General features: G+C 44.3%; 1 protein-coding gene and 1 pseudogene across 2 annotated transcripts in view; one reads left to right on the plus strand and one right to left on the minus strand.

Annotated features, from left to right (window-relative positions):
* Positions 1-389: 389 nt before the first annotated feature.
* On the minus strand, positions 390-9,370 carry LOC106584916 (D-amino-acid oxidase-like; annotated as a pseudogene).
* Positions 9,371-14,786: 5,416 nt separating this feature from the next.
* The window catches only part of ssh1a (slingshot protein phosphatase 1a), a 57,333-nt gene continuing 51,825 nt past the window's right edge, over positions 14,787-20,294 (plus strand). Inside the window, exon 1 of one of the 2 annotated variants that reach the window (XM_014170704.2) lies at positions 14,787-15,205. In XM_014170704.2, the coding sequence (XP_014026179.2) occupies positions 15,125-15,205 (81 nt within the window). In that variant the 5' untranslated portion in view covers positions 14,787-15,124. The remainder of the gene's footprint in view (positions 15,206-20,294) is intronic. The other variant, XM_045707153.1, reaches the window with a different exon arrangement.

Here is a 20,294-nt window from a genome sequence, read left to right on the forward strand (position 1 = left end):
TGAATGAGTAGGTGTGTCCAAACTTTTGCTTGGTACTGTATCTATATATTAACATCACTTAAACAAAAATATAAAATTGTAACTTTTCAAAATAGATTTCAACGATTACCTAATAGTTACGACACTCAATAAAAGCTATCCTGATGGCTGGCATGTAACTATTTTAGGGCTGGCTGGTAGTATTTGTGTTCCAAGTTAGCTGCTCTCAGGTTAATCAGGTACTTCACTATCTAAACTCTGATTTAGAGTGGTTCTCTTGCAAATATGAAATATCATCATTGTCGTCTGAAAGGCCCAGGAGTGTCCTCCTATTCGGGTTCCTCTGCAAACCGTTGTGATGTTAAAATGGTCCCATAAAGACATGTGAATGATGATGGTGCCACTGCTGTTTAGGTAAACCACTTGTTTACAAGCGAGACCTTGGCTCCCCCGTCCTTCAGTTCCAATATCTCCCTGAAGATCCTAGCTGCCTCCTGGCCACAGCCTCGATGGATGGTCAATCTGAACCCTCCATGGCCATGGATCACCTGAAAACAGCACATTCATATCAGTGTTATGTCTATGTACTACTTATCTGGAGCCTACAGGGTGCCTAACACTAATAGCCAGACAATAAATATTGGTTACTGAATGTCACGTCCTGACCATAGAAAGCTTTTATTTTCTATGGTAGAGTAGGTCAGGGCGTGACTGGGGGGTTAATCTAGTTTATATTTTCTATGTGGGGTTCTAGTTTATCTATGTTTGGGTGATTTGTATGATTCCCAATTAGAGGCAGCTGGTAATCGTTGTCTCTAATTGGGGATCATACTTAAGTAGCACGTTTTCCACCTGTGGGTTATGGGATATTGTGTTTATGTGTAGTTGCATTGTCATCACGGTTCATTTATTCTTTATTGTTTTGTATTTTTTCTAAGTTTCACTTTCTAATAAATTATGTGGAACGCTACTCACACTGCGCCTTGGTCCGATCATTCCAACGAACGTGACACTGAAGAAGTAGTAACCAGTATATTCTTGTTGGCTCACCTCAAATGGGGATTGTCCAGACTGCATGGTCTCCCTCTCCAATCAAACTTTACTGCGAACAGGCCTGAGCCCTGACCAGTCCACCACTATCCGGGCATGCTGAGGAGACAGGGGGGGAGCCATGAATAAACAGGCAGGGAGGAGCTAGCTAATGTAGTTATTCTGTGTCTGTACATGTATTTTGTCTACTCCAAATCAACATAGGTGCTGGGATAACCCCTCTATTCAACATCTGTCAGACCAGGGACCAGTCTTGTTTCAGTGGTCTGTGACCTCCTACCTTGAGGCTGGGCTCCAGCTGGCACACCCCCTCCCAGATCTTCTTGTGGTCCTCAGAGTTGTTCCGCTTACTCCAGTTCCCCAGCTGGCAACACCCACCAACAACCACTGAACGACTCCTACAGACAAGGCATAAGTTCTTGGGCTTTAGTTCATGACGCGGTTAGCTTTTAACAGCTAGGACCTCTATTTCTGGTCCCGCTTAACATACAAGTTGAAGCCTGCTTGACAGAGCCGCTAAGCTGCTAGCCATCAAGCTAACGAAGTTAGTCCCAGATTAGTTTTGCAATGGAGCCCTCTTTGTCTGGAGAAATAAATGAACGGTTCCAGCACTGTAGGAGTTGTATCTACTTCGCTTTGTTTCGAGACAAACCTGATCACAAAGAGTTTCAATGCAGGATTATAGGTTTGAGGTGGCGTCATCGATCACGAGCCTACGTAAGAAACTGGGGAACACGCAGAGTGGAATGTTTACCTTTCTTACGCCAGTGGCAGGACGGCGTTCGCGCTTGTTGGATGCATCTCTGCCTTGTCGATTGTAGTTGTCTGACTGGCCGGTGTTCCCCGGAGCTCCCCCATCTGATAGCGGAGTCGAAGGAGCACAGCAAGAGGAGCATGGCAATCAACGATGGTCGCAAGACACGAGCCGTGGAAGCCGAAGACAGCGGCCTCCTGCAAAGAAGTCTACACTACCTACAAGAGGCCCGGAGTGGATTCAAACAACTAATAGCTTCACCATCCTCGAGCCTGATCTTCCTGCACCTTTGTCGCTGGGGGTACCTGTGTCTGTGGCCGCAGTGCCTACTCCTACGATTTCGAAGTTGATGTCGGCAACCTTCCGTCCCTGCTCTGGATCAAGCGGGGATTCTCCATCTGTCGAAAGCCTGCGCCAGGAGCAATGGGCTCAACATATTCTGCCTCCCGACCATCCATAAAGGGTTCTCTGAATCCTGTGAAGCGTCAGAGTGGGTGGATTCCCTCGTCCTTCTCACCAGCCGTGATTTTGGGCAGCTCCATGGTAAGAAATGTGACTGTTCCTGGTGCAAAAACAATGTCCTATGCCGGAGCTTGAGTAAATTACATTACTAAGCTGCTCCCAAATGCACTATGTCAGGACATGAAAATCGATTCTATTGAAGTCCATGTGGGTTTTAATGAAATTATGAAGGGCAGCTCTGAACAGTTGAAACTGGATTTTAAAGAGCTGATTGACTCTCTGCTAGAGTCAATAAAAGACCCATCATATCTGGCCCTGTGCCCTCTCTGAATCGTGACATTGAACGCTTTAGCATGATTCTTTCTCTTCACAACTGGCTACGTGATTATTGCAGCTCATTGGAAAGAAAACACGTTTTATAAGGAGGATAGGATCCACCCAAATCATTTGGGTTCTTGGATCCTTTCACAGCATTACATGGCTGCGTTGAGACAATGACTTATCAATGACCCAAGCCCTGCTCAGTTAATCCCTACCATTGTGACGCTGAGTTGTCATAATGCTTCAGCAAATGTACATTATAACAGGGGCGTTGGTAGACACAATGTAAGTAACCTAATTTATGTACCTCTAACTGCCCTGAATGCCTCTGCTGATCCTACAGCTATCGTATGCAGTAATCATGTGCCTATGAACCAGATTTAAACTGTTGAACGTGCCGTCCTTGGCCAGCTCTCTTGCTATCTCTCCCAGAATGACCTTCTTGATCCTAATCAGTCAGGTTTCAAGACTGGGCATTCAACTGAGACTGCTCTTCTCTGTGTCACGGAGGCTCTCCGCACTGCTAAAGCTAACTCTCTCTCCTCTGCTCTCATCCTTCTAGACCTATCTGCTGCCTTTGATACCGTGAACCATCAGATCCTCCTCTCCACCCTCTCCGAGCTGGGCATCTCCGGCGCCGCCCACGCTTGGATTGCGTCCTACCTGACAGGTCGCTCCTACCAGGTGGCGTGGCGAGAATCTGTCTCCGCACCACGTGCTCTCACCACTGGTGTCCCCCAGGGCTCTGTTCTTGGCCCACTCCTATTCTCGCTATACACCAAGTCACTTGGCTCTGTCATATCCTCACATGGTCTCTCATATCATTGCTATGCAGATGACACACAATTAATCTTCTCCTTTCCCCCTTCTGACAACCAGGTGGTGAATCGCATCTCTGCATGTCTGGCAGACATATCAGTGTGGATGACGGATCACCACCTCAAGCTGAACCTCGGCAAGACGGAGCTGCTCTTCCTCCCGGGGAAGGACTGCCCGTTCCATGATCTCGCCATCACGGTTGACAACTCCCTTGTGTCCTCCTCCCAGAGTGCTAAGAGCCTTGGCGTGACCCTGGACAACACCCTGTCGTTCTCCACCAACATCAAGGCGGTGACCCGATCCTGTAGGTTCATGCTCTACAACATTCGCAGAGTACGACCCTGCCTCACACAGGAAGCGGCGCAGGTCCTAATCCAGGCACTTGTCATCTCCCGTCTGGATTATTGCAACTCGCTGTTGGCTGGGCTCCCTGCCTGTGCCATTAAACCCCTACAACTCATCCAGAACGCCGCAGCCCGTCTGGTGTTCAACCTTCCCAAGTTCTCTCACGTCACCCCGCTCCTCCGCTCTCTCCACTGGCTTCCAGTCGAAGCTCGCATCCGCTACAAGACCATGGTGCTTGCCTACGGAGCTGTGAGGGGAACGGCACCCCCGTACCTTCAGGCTCTGATCAGGCCCTACACCCAAACAAGGGCACTCCGTTCATCCACCTCTGGCCTGCTCCTCGCCTCCCTACCTCTGAGGAAGCACAGTTCCCGTTCAGCCCAGTCAAAACTGTTCGCTGCTCTGGCACCCCAATGGTGGAACAAGCTCCCTCACGACGCCAGGACAGCGGAGTCAATCACCACCTTCCGGAGACACCTGAAACCCCACCTCTTCAAGGAATACCTGGGATAGGATAAAGTAATCCTTCTAACCCCCCCCCTTAAAAGATTTAGATGCACTTTTGTAAAGTGGTTGTTCCACTGGATATTATAAGGTGAATGCACCAATTTGTAAGTCGCTCTGGATAAGAGCGTCTGCTAAATGACTTAAATGTAAATGTAAAATGTTAGCACTGAGGCAGTGTGCCCTAGTATGAAGTCCACTGTGTGCAGCTAACCCTGCACTAACATAAATAACATGAGAATATCTACTTGTAATAAGCTTCCAAGTAAAGCAATGAAAACAAGTAACCATCCCAGAAGAAAAGTGCTCAAAATAGCCCACGTTAACATATGTAGCTTAAGAAACAAGGTTAATGGGCCTCCCGAGTGAAGCAGTGGTCAAAGGCACTGCATCACAGTGCTAGCTGTGCTGCTAGAGATCATGGTTCAACTCCAGGCTCTGTCGCAGCCGGCCGCGACCGGGAGACCCATGGGGCGGCGCACAATTGGCCCAGCGTTGTCCGGGTTAGGGGAGGGTTTGGCTGGCCGGGATGTCCTTGTCCCATCATGCTCTAGCGACTCTTGTGGTGGGCCGGGCGCATGCACACTGACACGGTCGCCAGGTGTACAGTGTTTCCTCCGACACATTGGTGCGGCTGGCTTCCGGGTTAAGTGGGCATTGTGTCAAGAAGCAGTGCAGCTTGGTTGGTTGTGTTTCGGAGGACGCACGGCTCTCGACCTTCGCCGCTCCCGAGTCCCTACGGGAGTTGCGGCGATGGGACAAGACTGTAACTACCAATTGGATACCACGAAATTGGGAAAGAAAAAAAAAGTGAATGAAATCAATAATTTGCTAATAACAGGTGACATTCATATTTTGACTATCTCTGAAACTGACTTAGATAATACCTTTGATGATACAGTAGTAGCAATACAAGGTTATAACATTTACAGAAAAGACAGAAATGCCAATGGTGGAGGTGTTTCTGTTTATATTCAGAACCACATTCTTGTAAAGCTTAAAGAAGATCTCATGTTAAATACTATTGCAGTAATATGGTTACAGGTTCCTCTGCCTCACCTAAAGCACATTCTTGATGGAAAAAAGCTGCTATAGACCACCAAGTGCTAACAGTCGGTATCTGGATAACATGTGAAATTCTTGATAATGTATGTGATATCAACAGAGAGAAATATTTTCTGGGTGATTTAAATATTGACTGGCTTTCATCAAGCTGCCCACTCAAGAAAGAGCTTCAAACTGTAACCAGTGCCTGCAACATGGTTCAGGGTATCAGTCAACCTACCAGGGTAGTTTCAACCAGCACAGGAATGAAATCATCAACATGTATTGATCACATCTTTACTAATGCTGCAGAAATGTGCTTGAAAGCAGTATCCAGATCCATCGGATGTAGTGATCACAATATAGTAGCCATATCTAGGAAAACCAAAGTTCCAAAGGCTGAGCCTAATATAGTGTATAAGAGGTCATACAATAATTTTGGTAGTGATTCCTATGTTGTTGATGTAAAGAATATTTGTTGTCCCATTGTGTGTAATGAGGAGAAAACAAACGCTGCACTTAACGCATTTATGAAATTGCTTATTCCAGTTACTAATAAGCATTAAGAAAATTACTGTAAAAACTGTTACTCTTAAGGATCGGACCAATTTTCGCCTAAAATGACATACCCAAATCTAACTGCCTGTAGCTCAAGAAGGACCTGAAGCAAGGATATGCATATTCTTGATACCATTTGAAAGGAAACACTTTGAAGTTTGTGGAAATATTAAATTAATGTAGGAGAATAACACATTAGATTTGGTAAAAGATAATACAAACCAAAAAACATGCCTTGTCTATTTTTTGTTTGTTTGTTCCATCATCTTTGAAATGCAAGAGAAAGGCCATACAGATAGGAACCTAGGTGTTATTTAGATTTTGTCCACAAGATGGCAGCAGTGTGTGTGCAAAGTTTCAGACTGCTCCAGTGAATAATTATCTCGCTACACAATATTTTGCATCAAGTCTGCCTGGAGTTTGCTCAGTTGTGCCGAATTGGTCAATTCATACATTTTCAAGTACATAGCTATAGAGAACATACAAAAATGCTATGGTAATAAAAGATTACAGTTTACACACTCCCAGGACTGTCATACATGATGGATCATTAGCTTCGCTACAGAAAAGACACTAACCTTCACACATCTAGATGGCCAGGCAGGGTGGGTGTGGAGCCAGAGACAGCAGTGGGGTCAAACTGTAGAACCCAGTTCCTACATCTGAATATAAAAATTGCTTTTTTTCTAACAAAACTAAACTAAATTTTATCTCTGGGACCCTCAGGATGACAAATCAGAGCAAGATTACTGAATGTAAGTACATTATTTACCTTCAGAGGTGAATGTATCAAACTAGCTGCTGTGATAAAAGTGTTTTGTTATTGTGCACTATCCTCAAACAATAGCATGGTATTTTTTTCCTGTAATAACTACTGTAAATTGGACACTGCAGTTAGATTAACAAGAATTTAAGCTTTCTGCCCATATAAGAAATGTCTATGTCCCGGAAAGTTTGCTGTTGTATACAACGTTTACATAAATACCTGTGGATTGATAAGGAATTGAAAAATTGTATGGTTGAGAGGGATAAGGCAAAAGGAATAGCTGTCACAAAAGTTGTCGTCAGTGAAGGAGGACCAAAACGCAGCAGGCATGCGGTTGTTCATTTTGAACATTTATTCAATCCAAAATGAACACAAAAATAACAACAGAGAACGAACGACAAAATGACAGCCTTGAAGGCAACACAGCAAATCCAAAGACAATCTCCCACAATTAGACAAACAAACCCACCCAATTAATATAGGACTTCCAATCAAAGGCAACACCACACAGCTGCCTTCAATTGGAAGTCCACCCCAATTAACCAAACATAGACATACAACTAACTAGATAACACATAGAAATACATACACACAGACCATAAACCAAAAACCCGGAAACACTAAATCAAACACCCTATTTTCCAAAACACCACCCCGAACCACATAAAACAAATACCCTCTGCCACGTCCTGGCCAAACTACAATAGCAATTAACCTTATACTGGCCAGGACGTGACAATAGCAAATAAGTCTGGCTGCACAACCAATTGGCAAACGTATTGCAAATTGAGAAATCATGTGACTAAACTGAATAAAAAGAAGAAGAAACTACACTATAAAGCAAAGATAAATGACATAAGGAATGATAGTAAAAAGCTTTGGAGCACCTTAAATGAAATCTTGGGAAAAAATGCAAACTCAGCTCCATCATTCATTGAATCACTTGGCTCATTCATCACAAAACCGACTGATATTGCCAACTACTTTAATGTTTTTTTCATTGGCAAGATCAGCAAACTTAGGCATTACATGCCAGCAACAAACGCTGACAATACACATCCAAGCATATCTGACCAAATTATGAAAGACAAGCATTGTAATTTTGAATTCCGTAAAGTGAGTGTGAAAGAGGTGAAAAAATTATGGTTGTCTATCAGCAATGACAAGCCACCGGGGTCTGACAACTTGGATGGAAAATTACTGAGGATAACAGCAGACGATATTGCCACTCCTATTTGCCATATTTTTAATTTAAGCCTATAAGAAAGTGTGTTCCCCCAGGCCTGGAGGAAAGCAAAAGTAATTACGCTACCTAAGAATAGTAAAGCCACCTTTACTGGCTCAAATAGCTGACCAATCAGCCTGTTACCAACCCTAAGTAAACTTTTGGAAAAAATTATGTTTCACCAGATACAATGCTATTTCACAGTAAACAAATTAACAACACATTTTCAGCACACTTATAGGGAAGGATATCAACAAGCACAGCACTTACACAAATGACTGATGAATGGCTGAGAGAAATTGATGATAAAAAGATTGTGGGGGCTGTTTTGTTAGACTTCAGTGCAGCTTTTGACATTATTGATCATAGTCTGCTACTGGAAAAATGTATGTGTTATGACTTTACACCCCCTGCTATATTGTGGATAAAGAGTTACCTGTCTCACAGAACACAGAGGGTGTTCTTCAATGGAAGCCTCTCCAACATAATCCAGGTAGAACCAGGAATTCCCCAGGGCAGCTGTTTAGGCCCCTTACTTTTTTCAATCTTTCCTAACGACATGCCACTGGTTTGAGTAAAGCCAGAGGGTCTATGTATGCGGAGGACTCAACACTGTACACGTCAGCTACTACAGCGACTGAAATAACTGCAACACTTAACAAAGAGCTGCAGTTAGTTTCAGAGTGGGTGGCAAGGAATAAGTTAGTCCTAAATATGTTCTAAAACTAAAAGCATTGTATTTGGGACAAATCATTCACTAAACCCTAAACCTCAACTAAATCTTGCAATAAATAATGTGGAAATTGAGCAAGTGGAGATGACTAAACTGCTTGGAAGTAACCCTGGATAGTAAACTGTCATGGTCAAAAATGATTGATACGACAATAGCTAAAATGGGGAGAAGTCTGTCCATAATAAAGCACTGCTGTACCTTCTTAACAGCACTATCAACAAGGCAGGTACTACAGGCCCTAGTTCTGTTGCATCTGGACTACTGTTCAGTCGTGTGGTCAGGTGCCACAAAAAGGGACTTAGGAAAATTGGCTCAGTACAGGGCAGCACGAGAGATTGACTTCATCACTACTTGTATTTATGAGAGGTATTGACATGTTGAATGCACTGAGCTGTCTGTTTGAACTACTGTTGCACAGCTCGGATACCCATGCATTCCCCACAAGACATGCCACAAGAGGTCTCTTCACAGTCCCCAAGTCCAGAACAGACTATGGGAGGCGCACAGTACTACATAGAGCCATGACTACATGGAACTCTATTCCACATCAAGTAACTGATGCAAGCAGTAAAATTTGATTTAAAAAACAGTGGTGAAATTGTGGGTGAGGATCCAATGCTTCAGCCATGGAGCATCCACCTGCAACACAGACCGATTAAGAGGAATAAAATCATCCATGTTCCTTTTGTAATTACTGAACATACCTTTTAACCTTTGCATTCTGACCTTCAGTATCTGCCCATGGCCTGGTGTGAGCTAAGGGTCAGGCTGGAGGTCCCCTGACCTCACTCCTGTGCAGTTGATGATCAAATCAAAATGTATTAGTCACATGCGCCGAATACAACAGGTGTAGACCTTACCGTGAAATGCTTACTTACTGTCACAGAATATGTCGTACTCTTCGGCGAATATGTCGTATGTGAGAGAGAAGGACCAAGGCGCAGCGGGATTGTGGATGCTCATGTTTTAATTCAAAAAAGGAGTAAAGCATCCACTGGAAAAACAATGCACACGACAGGAACACAAAAACGCAGTGCAAGAACAATTCCCCACAACCCCAAAGACAAACACACCTATATAGGACTTCCAATCAAAGGCAACTATACACACCTGCCTTCAATTGGAAGTCCCAATCACCAACACAACATTAAAAAAACAAACCACCTGCCACATCCTGACCAAGACTAAGCAATACGCCCTCTGCTGGTCAGGACGTGACAGTACCCCCCCCCTCAAGGTGCAGACTCCGGGATGCACCTAAAAAAGAAAAACACAAGAAAATCCCCAATACCCCAACAAAACCAACAAACAATAACCCCTAAACAAAAAGGGAGGGAAGGGAGGGTGGCTGCCGTCACCGACGGCACTGTGCTACACCCCCCCTCCCCAACCCACCTATATCTGGAGGTGGCTCCGGTTCTGGCAGCTCGGGGCAGTCGGGCCACTCTGGCAGCTCGGGGCAGTCGGTTCACTCTGGCAGCTCCGGGCAGTCGGGCCACTCTGGCAGCTCCGGGCAGTCGGGCCACTCTGGCAGCTCCGGGCAGCCGGGCCACTCTGGCAGCTCCGGGCAGTCGGGCCACTCTGGCAGCTCCGGGCAGTCGGGCCACTCTGGCAGCTCCGGGCAGTCGGGCCACTCTGGCAGTTCCGGGCAGTCGGGCCACTCTGGCATCTCCTGGCAGTCGGGCCACTCTGGCAGCTTCTGACTAGCGGGCGGCTCTGGCGACTCCTGACTAGCGGGCGGCTCTGGCGACTCCTGACTGGCGGGCGGCTCTGGCGACTCCTGACTGGCGGGCGGCTCTGGCGACTCCTGACTGGCGGGCGGCTCTGGCGACTCCTGACTGGCGGGCGGCTCTGGCGACTGTTGACTGGCGGGCGGCTCTGGCGACTGTTGACTGGCGGGCGGCTCTGGCGACTGTTGACTGGCGGGCAGCTCTGGCGACTGTTGACTGGCGGGCAGCTCTGGTGACTGACTGGCGGGCAGCTCTGGTGACTGTTGACTGGCGGGCAGCTCTGGTGACTGTTGACTGGCGGGCAGCTCTGGTAACTGTTGACCGGCCCTCCAGTCTTGCCCCGTCAAACAGCCCTTGTGCCCCCCCCCAAAAAAAAATCTTGGGGGTGCCTCTCGGTCTCCCTTACCCGTCGTGTTCCCCAGTCCTCGCCAGACTTCTTCCGCTGCTTGGTCCTGGTTTGGTGGGGAATTCTGTCACAGAATATGTCGTACTCTTCAGCGAATATGTCGTATGTGAGAGAGAAGGACCAAGGCGCAGCGGGATTGTGGATGCTCATGTTTTAATTCAAAAAAGGAGTAAAGCATCCACTGGAAAAACAACGCACATGACAGGAACAGTCTTACAGGCATACAAAAATGCAGTGCAAGAACAATTCCCCACAACCCCAAAGACAAACACACACACCTATATAGGACTTCCAATCAAAGGCAACTATACACACCTGCCTTCAATTGGAAGTCCCAATCACCAACACAACATTAAAAAAACAAACCACCTGCCACATCCTGACCAAGACTAAGCAATACGCCCTCTGCTGGTCAGGACGTGACACTTACAAGCCCTTAACCAACAATGCAGTTCAAGAAATAGAGTTAATAAAATATTTACTAAATAAACAAGACTAAAAAAATCTAATCAATCAAAAAGTAACACAAGAAATGTACATAACGATAACAAGGCTATATACAGTGGGTACCGGTACTGAGTCAAGGTTAGTTGAGGTCATTTGTAAAGTGACAATGCATAGATAATAAACAGCGAGTAGCAGCAGTGTAAAAACAAAGGGGGTGGCCATTTGATTAGTTGTTCAGCTGTCTTATGGCTTGGGGATAGAAACTGCTAAGGAGCCTTTTGGTCCTAGACTCCGGTACCGCTTGCTGTGCGGTAGCAGAGAGAACACTCTATGACTTGGAGTCTTTGACCATTTTTTGGGCTTTCCACTGACACCGCCTAGTATATAGGTCCTGGATGTCAAGAAGCTTGGCCCCAGTGATGTACTGGGCCGTACGCACTATCCTCTGTAGCGCCTTATGGTCAGATGCTGAGCAGTTGCCATACCAGGCGGTGATGCAATCCGTCAGGATGCTGTAGAACTTCTTGAGGATCTGGGGACCCATGCCAAATCTTTTCAGTCTCCTGAAGGGGAAAATGTGTTGTCATGCCCTCTTCACAAATGTCTTGGTCTGTTTGGAACTTGAAACTCTCGACCCGCTCCACTACACTTCCCGTCGATGTTAATGGGGGCCTGTTCAGGCCTTCCTTTTCCTATAGTCCACGATCAGCTCTTTTGTCTTGCTCACATTGAGAGAGAGATTGTTGTCCTGGCACCACACTGCCAGGTCTCTGACCTTCTCCCTATAGGCTGTCTCATCATTGTCGGTGATCAGGCCTACCACTGTTGTGTCGTCAGCAAACTTAATGCTGGTTTTGGAGTCGTGCTTGGCCACGCAGTCATGGGTTAACAGGGAGTACAGGAGGGGACTAAGCACGCACCTCTGAGGGGCCCCAGTGTTGAGGATCAGCATGGCAGATGTGTTGTTGCCTACTCTTACCACCTAGGGGCGGTTCGTCAGGAAGTCCAGGATCCAGATGCAGAGGGAGGTGTTTAGTCCCAGGGTGACTTCTGCCCACTCTCCGCAAGCTGAACTCAACAGGCAAGAAGGAAGAAAAGGCGAAACTTGGTTTAAAAAACAAATCAACACTCCTGATATTCATGAACAACAGGGGGTTGTGAAAGCCCAAGCTTTCCCTCTCTATTTTTTATTTGACCTTTATTGAACTAGGCAAGTCAGTTAAGAACAAATTCTTATTTTCAATGACGGCCTGATCTGGTGTATAGGATATTATTTACTGGATATGGAATATGAATACCTTCAGGATATTTCTCAAAAGTAAACACTGGGTAAAACTAATACGGTTGAGCTGCACTCTGAGCATGAATACACTGTACTGTGTAAGGCACTCCCATTGGGTAAGAAAAACACATGCGTGGATTAGATGGAAATGAAATAAGCATAGTAGAATTACTGTCATTTGGACAAAAGAGGCCCAGAATTAGGGCCTCGGAATATACAGCACCATCTATCTTTATGCCCGTTGTAAGGTGGGAGTCAAACTTGCACTTTTCATTATATTAGTTCAGGACTCTCACCTCTTTTTACCCCTGGTAAAATGTCACCCCTCTTCTGTAACCTAGAAACAACACATTGCCAGATTGACTTGTATAAAGGTATATAGAAAATGAAGTAAAACAGGGAACCCAAATTGCACCTCTTTTTATGGTGTATAGACATTAGGCTGGAACCCAGCCGCTGGGTGCCAAAAGATAACATTTACCTTGAGAGATGATGAAACCATCATAAGATATAAGTAGAACGTTCTCTTTTGCATCCCCTTCCCACCAGATAAACCAAGTTCATCCCACAGATTTGCCAATTTACAGTTATTCTCAAAGAAATCGTGTTTGAACATTTGTAAAAATCCAATAGCTGTCCCCAGGAGAACCATTTTTGATACCAGGTGGAGACTTTTTTGGTTCCAGGTAGAACCCTTTCAGGTTCTTTAAAGGGTTATCCTATGGGGACAGCCAAAGAAACCTTATAGGTACTAGATAGCACCCTTTTTTCTAAGAGTGTAAGCTATCTAGAGTCCAGCACATTATTGTTAAAATAGGGATTGTGCAATAAAAGACAGTGTATGTATTTGCTACTCATCTATTTTCATTACCTTCCTTGACTGTGTTTGTTCACAGTTGTGATGTAGAGGCTTCATTAATCCTTTAGCCTTGTGACAGACAGAGGGGCCTCTGTGGCCATGTCTTTTAATAATTCCATAGACCTGTTTGTGGTGGTGAACAGTAGACTATTCAGATTGGCTGAGTGAATTCAGACTCTATTCAGAACATGTAAACTGAGTGAAGCCACTGCTACGACAGACCATTGCTACGCTGTAATGACACAGATGGAGGAACAGGAATTTTGTCTCAAGTTAATTTACTTCAGCAAAGGGCGTACACAGTAGTAGTTGGACATTATAAACCAGGTAGTTTGGGTCCTGGATGATGATTGGCTGATACAGCATTTCAGCCGTGTGCCTATCAGACAATTTACCACGGGTATGACGCAAAAATGCTTGTTTACGGTTCTATTTATGTTGGAAACCTGTTCATAATAGCAATAAGGCATCTCGGGATTGTGGTATTTGACCAATTTTTCCATGATTAAGGACTGTATCCAGGCAGTCCGCTCAGTGTTGTTCTTAAGAACAGCCCTTAGTCGTTGTATATTGGCCATTATAAACTGGGTGGTTCGAGCCCTGAATGCTGATTGGCTGACAGCACGTTGTGTCGTGCCTAAGAACAGCCCTTAGCCGTGCTATATTGGCCATGTACCACACCCCCTCAGGCATTATTGCTTAAATATACCACACCTCCTCGGGTCTTATTGCTTAATTACAGCAGCTTAAAATGCAAAACAACTAGACCTTGCCTCCATGTGAATGATGAGGCCTGAAGAAAGAAGAAAGCCAAGAAGAAAGCCTTCTCATGTTTCCTGGACATTGCCCTTGTCGTAGAGGTATGGCTGCCAGAATCCTGCAGGCCCATCGCTGGTGGACTGACTGACTGTAGAGTGGTAGTGCTCATAGATGCTCTGAGCTGTAGACAGGTCACTGACCCCAGCTCTGATCACTGCCACGAGTTTGTCTGGAGATAACAAACACAGCAGTTGTTGTTGCTTTTGTTATTATTATTTATCTTTAAAAAATCTGATTGGCCTCCATTCTGTGTGACTGGCTTGGTCCTGCTCAGAATCTGCTACCATTCCATATAACTTTGACAATGTAAACATTTCCATGTCCTTGAGTGTACCTGACCCTCTGACCCATCTAACTGTATGAAGTAACCTGAAATTGTACATCGTGTAATGTGTAATAACCTGAAATATAACAGTGAAAAAAATCGGAATTTAAAACAAAACCACAGCAGTTGGCTAAAAAACATTATGCAAAAGATTACTCACATTCAGCAGGTTGTGAGGGTTTGTGTAGTTGCATTACATGAACTGTAGCTAATGTTATTTATTATTTTTAACCGACAGGCCAAGTGAAATACACAGTTTGAACTGGAAGAGATTCTGTCATGATGTAGGTATGTATTTGACAGAATTGGTAACTTAGCTAGGCTACAACATCCATAGGATCAGAATGTTTGAACTCAGCATCACTGTGTGGTTGGCTGGCAGCAGCTGACTAGCATAAGCTCGCATCCCCTGGTGGAAGCGGTTTTGTGCAGGCTAGTGAGAAAGCCGCAACATGGGGAACGATAAGTACATGCTCTTTACGTTCTTACTATGAAATTCGTCTATTTTTATTTGAGAAAATTCAAAAGGAACAACTGGCTGCCAGATTTTAGGACGATGGAAATTTAACGGCGATGAAATTCTCTGCTTCGACCGCTATAGACGTTGACACCAAGAAACAATTTCCTTAGGTTATTCACCCGGAATAAAGCTGTTCTCTGGACAGGCTACACCGGCCTGTGCAGACTCTCCCAGCCATGGCTCTGGTTACTTTGCAGCGCTCACCTACCCCAAGCGCTGCATCCACAGCCAGCACAACCACCACCAACGTGGGGGAGGTAAGCTTGGAAATAGCTGGAGAGACGTTTTAGAAACATCAACAAAGCGCAAGAAAACACCTAGGATACGTGGGAGTGACATAGGCCTATCCGTGCTAGCTAGATATGTAGCAATGGGATAAGCTAACTAGGTAACGTTAGTAGCTATTATTAGCCTCAACTCAATCGCTACCGAGCTAACGTTAGTTGTTGTCTAGAAAAGCTAGCAAGCAAAGTTGTCAGTAACTCACTGATATAACGTAATGCTATTGCCAGTTAGTAAAGTTATTCGCTTGCCAGCTAACGTAAAATAAATATACAGTTAATCTAGTTAGCTAGCTTCTTGTTTGCCTTACTAGCCAGCTAATGAGCAGCGTAACAACTGTGGCATTAGCTGGCTATTCATATCCAATAGCATCGTTAGCCTGATTAGCTAGGTATCTGGTTATCTGCCAAGTAGTTTCATGTAAGTCCTACCGTAATGTCTTGCTGCTGAATGCAGTAAGCTAACTAGTCAGCTAAGAAATCACCAGTGTACTGCAGTGGTGCCATACAATTTGGTACTCCCAAATGTTAACATTTATCAAGTTAGTTGCCAAATATATCAGCTATTACCAGCTTATGTATTAGGCAAACTAGCTAGCTACTTGCTTATGTCAAAGTCAGTGTTATGGACAGCATGGGTTATTTTATATGCTGTTCTGAGATGTCTTCTAAAAGGGACCAGTCAATGAGGTGAAATGTGGCATGTAACTTCATACAGTCATGTGGTAGAGCAGTGGTTCCCAACCAGGGATACTAGGACCCATGGGGGTACTTGGTGTATCCACAGGGGTACTTGAGAAGACTCATGAGACTATATGCCTACTGGTAAAATGCACATGAGGAGGTACTTCATGGGTACGCTGGGCAGAGAAAAATTAATTTGGTGGTACAGTAACCGAAAAGGGTTGGGAACCACTGTGGTAGAGGCCTAGTCATACTTTCCATAAGAGTAAAGATAGTCTGCCAAAATCAAACTAGTATAAGTCAGGTGAGCTTTGAACACTTCCATGATGGCAAAATAAACTCTTGGTACTGCTCCTTGTGCTTATCTGTTTATTCAGATTAACCAAAGAGTAGGCATCAACAACAGCCAATGAATAAACCACAAGAACAATCCCATCTCAAAATGCAAATCAAACCAAAGTTTATTGGTCGCGTACACAGATTTGCAGATGTTATCGCAGGTGCAGTGAAAAACGTATGTTTCTAGCTCCAACAGTGCAGTAATACCTAGCAATTTAAAAAAACGACTCACATAATCCAGAAAAAATTAAGTTATATAGGATGAGCCATGACTAAAATACAGTATATACATAAAGTGGGTAAAACAGTATCTAAACATTAAAGTGACCACTGTTCTGTGACTATGTACATTCTGCAGCAGTCTCTAAGGTTCAGGGCAGGGTTCTGGGCGGAGGCCGGCTAGTGGTGACTGTTTAACAGTCTGATGGCCTGGAGATAGAAGCTGTTTCTCCGTCTCTCGGTCCCAGCTTTGATGCACTTGTACTGTCTCCGCCTTCTAGATGGTACCGGGGTGAACAGGCCGTGGCAACAGTTTGGGGAAGGCTCTTTCCTGTTTCAGCATGACAATGCCCATGTGCACAAAGCGAGGTCCATATAGAAATGGTTTGCCGAGATTGGTGTGGAAGAACTTGACTGGCCTGCACAGAGCACTGACCTCAACCCCATCAAATACCTTTGGGATGAATTGGAACGCCGACGTCGAGCCAGGCCTAATCGCCCAACATCAGAGCCCGACCTCACTAATGCTCTTGTGGCTGAATGAAAGCAAGTTACCGCAGCAATGTTCCAACATCTAGTGGAAAGCCTTCCCAGAAGAGTGGAGGCTGTTAAAGCAGCAAAGGGGGGACCAACTCCGTATTAATGCCCATGATTTTGGAATGAGACGTTCGACGAGCAGGTGTCCACATACTTTTGGTCATGTAGTGTAACAGTTAGTGCCTACACATCACAGCTATGACATTTAGATGTCACTCATGAAAGATAGCTACAATCGAAGTACTGTTTTTGTGCACCTTCTCAGCCAGTTGGGGGCGCTAATTGTTAATAGAAACAGGAGTCACGCTAAATACAACAAAGGCTCTAGCCTACAGCAGGTTTTCTCCACTTACTCTTATTGAGGGAGTATTGGGTAGATTTGTCTCGAAGATGACAACAACCATGATTAGGCCTGAATCAAGAACTGGTACTTGAGCATTAGCTGGTCGTTCTTTTCTTTCATTAGGCTGCTGCTTTACTTTTTTAGCTACTGAGTCATTGGGCCTGACGCTTTACACCTGCCATTTAAAAAAACAAACTTGTAAAAAGAAACACGTTTATCGTGAAGATGGTTGAGCTGGCCTGACTGAGGACCAGCCTTCCTTGTCACTGCCTGCCACTCACTTTCAATGTGGGATAGAATTGACTGGCTGCCTGGCTGTTTCCAGGGCTCTTCCTAGAGGCCTGTCTGATGAGGAGCAGCCAAGCCCCTCAGGAAGCTGCTGCAGCTATGATGTCATTCTCACATGGAGGGTGGAGGGAAACACAGCGTTTGACACGTCCCTGTTGTGAGTTTCACCCTGATGCCTGTCCCCTGGTTGAATGGGTAGAGGTAGAGACCAACCTCAGAGGCCTTACCTCACCTTATCTGCGCCGTTTGTTTAGATTGGGGGTTTATAAATATGTTAGGTTTGACAATGACGTCTGTTCGTAGTTTTGAACCCATTCTGCTCATCACAAGTGTGATGCTCACCCGATTTAGTTTGTTAGATACAGTAGTGGAAGGTGCCGTGTGTTTTTGGAGCTGAAATACAGTGTTGGATACATCTTGTCACAACATTTCCTCTTAGTGCTGCAGTACCCAACCTTGGCGGGAACCGTGTGCTTCTCACTAGTAGTGCTTTGGTTGACAATCCTCAGGCTTTAGTAGGTGAAACTTCTGGAGAATGGCCCACCTCCTCACAGTTACCTGTCACCATGTTACTATAACCTGATACTCCCAGTCTATGATATCTCTCCTGGAACAATAACTGTTTTTAAGACATTTACTGTGGTGAAACTATCATAAAGAATGGCCACATTCCCTCCATTTAGTGGCGTTCACCTCTCTCATAAAGTCAGGTGGGTCATTTTCACGAAACTGAATAAATACATTTTTCACTAAATTTCCTCTTGAAACACTGATATTAGGATCTGTACTAATCTATATTGTATAATTATAGTTTTTGTATGAGATATGCATTTTACTAACATTTTCACAAAAGTCCAAAAAGTAGTGAACAAATCAGTATTTCTAATATTTTTTTTTACATTGCTCCCCTAATGAAAAGGAGTCAGTTAAACATCACACTGAAAATATTAATATTTCAAATTAAATGATACAATTATAAAGTTAATCAGACCTTTTCCCCAATTTGAGCTCTTTAGCCGTAGCGGTAATGAGAAGGCCAAGTGGAGTAAAGGGGGTGTTTTCAGAATATTCATTCTAAAGGCATATAAGCAAATACATTAACATAACTTGGGTTCATATAAAGACTACTCCTCTAGATGATGCATCATGGGTGAATACAACTTTACAGTACATTCGGAAAGTATTCTGACCCCTTGACTTTTTCCACATTTTGTTACGTTAAAGCCTTATTCTAAAATGGATTGAATCGTTTTTTCCCCCTCAATCTACATACAATACCCCATAATGACAAAGCAATAACAGGTTTTTAGATTAACAAAAAAAAACTGATATCACATTTACATAGCAAGGAAAGTTGTCTTAAAACTTGAAGCTACAGGTATTTCCTTGCATTGTAAAGGGTTTTAGCCTGTAATGGACTTTTGTTTTGCGAACAGTAATTGTGTGTTAGCTCCCCACTCATGCTGCACAGAAGTTAACATGATGCATCCCAGCCTCAGCCCATAGTGCAGGGATTCCTTAGGACAAGCTAGAGCTAGTAATGAGTAAGTGGAGCAGGCATTGTGCCGGTGCTTTCAACACTATATGGGGATGTCTGCTGCCCCGATATACAGACTTGATCCTCTCTCAATCAGTAGATGACGTGAGACACATTTAATACAAGTACCGAAAGTAACAAAAATTCTATTACCGAAATGTTTTTCATGTTCAAGTATCGAAAAAGTACAGAAGTTTTGGTATAATAAACAGTAGTGTTGATTTGTTGGGGCGTTGGTCGATTTGTCTGTTCCAAGGTTAGCCTAGGTTAAATACATTTATGCGAACATTGAAACCTCAACGTTTTGTATTAGACTAGATACACACTGAGTGTACAAAACATTAGGAACACCTACTCTTTCCATGACATTGACTAACCAGGTGAAAGCTATGATCCCTTATTGATGTCACTTGTTAAATCCACTTCAGTGTAGATGGAGAGGAAACAGGTTAAAGAAGGATTTTTAAGTCTATTGATGATTGAGACATGGATTGTGTATGTGTGCCATTCAGAGGGTGAATTGGCAAGACAAAATATTTAAGTGCCTTGAACGGGGTATGGTAGTAGATGCCGGGCGCACCAATTTGAGTGTGTCAAGAACTGCAACGCTGCTGGTTTTTTCATGCTCAACAGTTTTCCGTGTTTATTAAGAATGGTGCACCACCCAAAGGACATCCAGCCAACTTTACACAACTGTGGGAAGCATTGGAGCCAACATGGGCCAGCATCCCTGTGGAACGCTTTCGACACCTTGCCCAACGAATTAAGCTGTTCTGAAGGCAAATGGGGGTGCAACTCAGTATTAGGAAGGTGTTTAATGTTTTGTACACTCCGTTTATTTTGGGAAACATTTCTACAATAGTTTTATAAAAGAATATTGAAAATCTACCCCTGAATCCACTCAACTCTTCAATGAGTTGTGAGTAATGAGAATTAGGTTCCCCTCATTATATCCCTCTGTAGAATAGTAACCTACTTATCAGAGCTTATTATGAGGCAAAACATGTACTCTGAATTGTGGACAGATTAATGTCCACCTGATACTAATGGCTGCACTGTAGAGCTTCAATGTCTTGTAGTATCAGTTTGGTAACTTTTGCTTCTTTTTGCTCTGCCTT

This window comes from Salmo salar, chromosome ssa24 (assembly GCF_905237065.1).
Source record: "Salmo salar chromosome ssa24, Ssal_v3.1, whole genome shotgun sequence".
NCBI classification, from domain to species: Eukaryota; Metazoa; Chordata; class Actinopteri; order Salmoniformes; family Salmonidae; genus Salmo; species Salmo salar.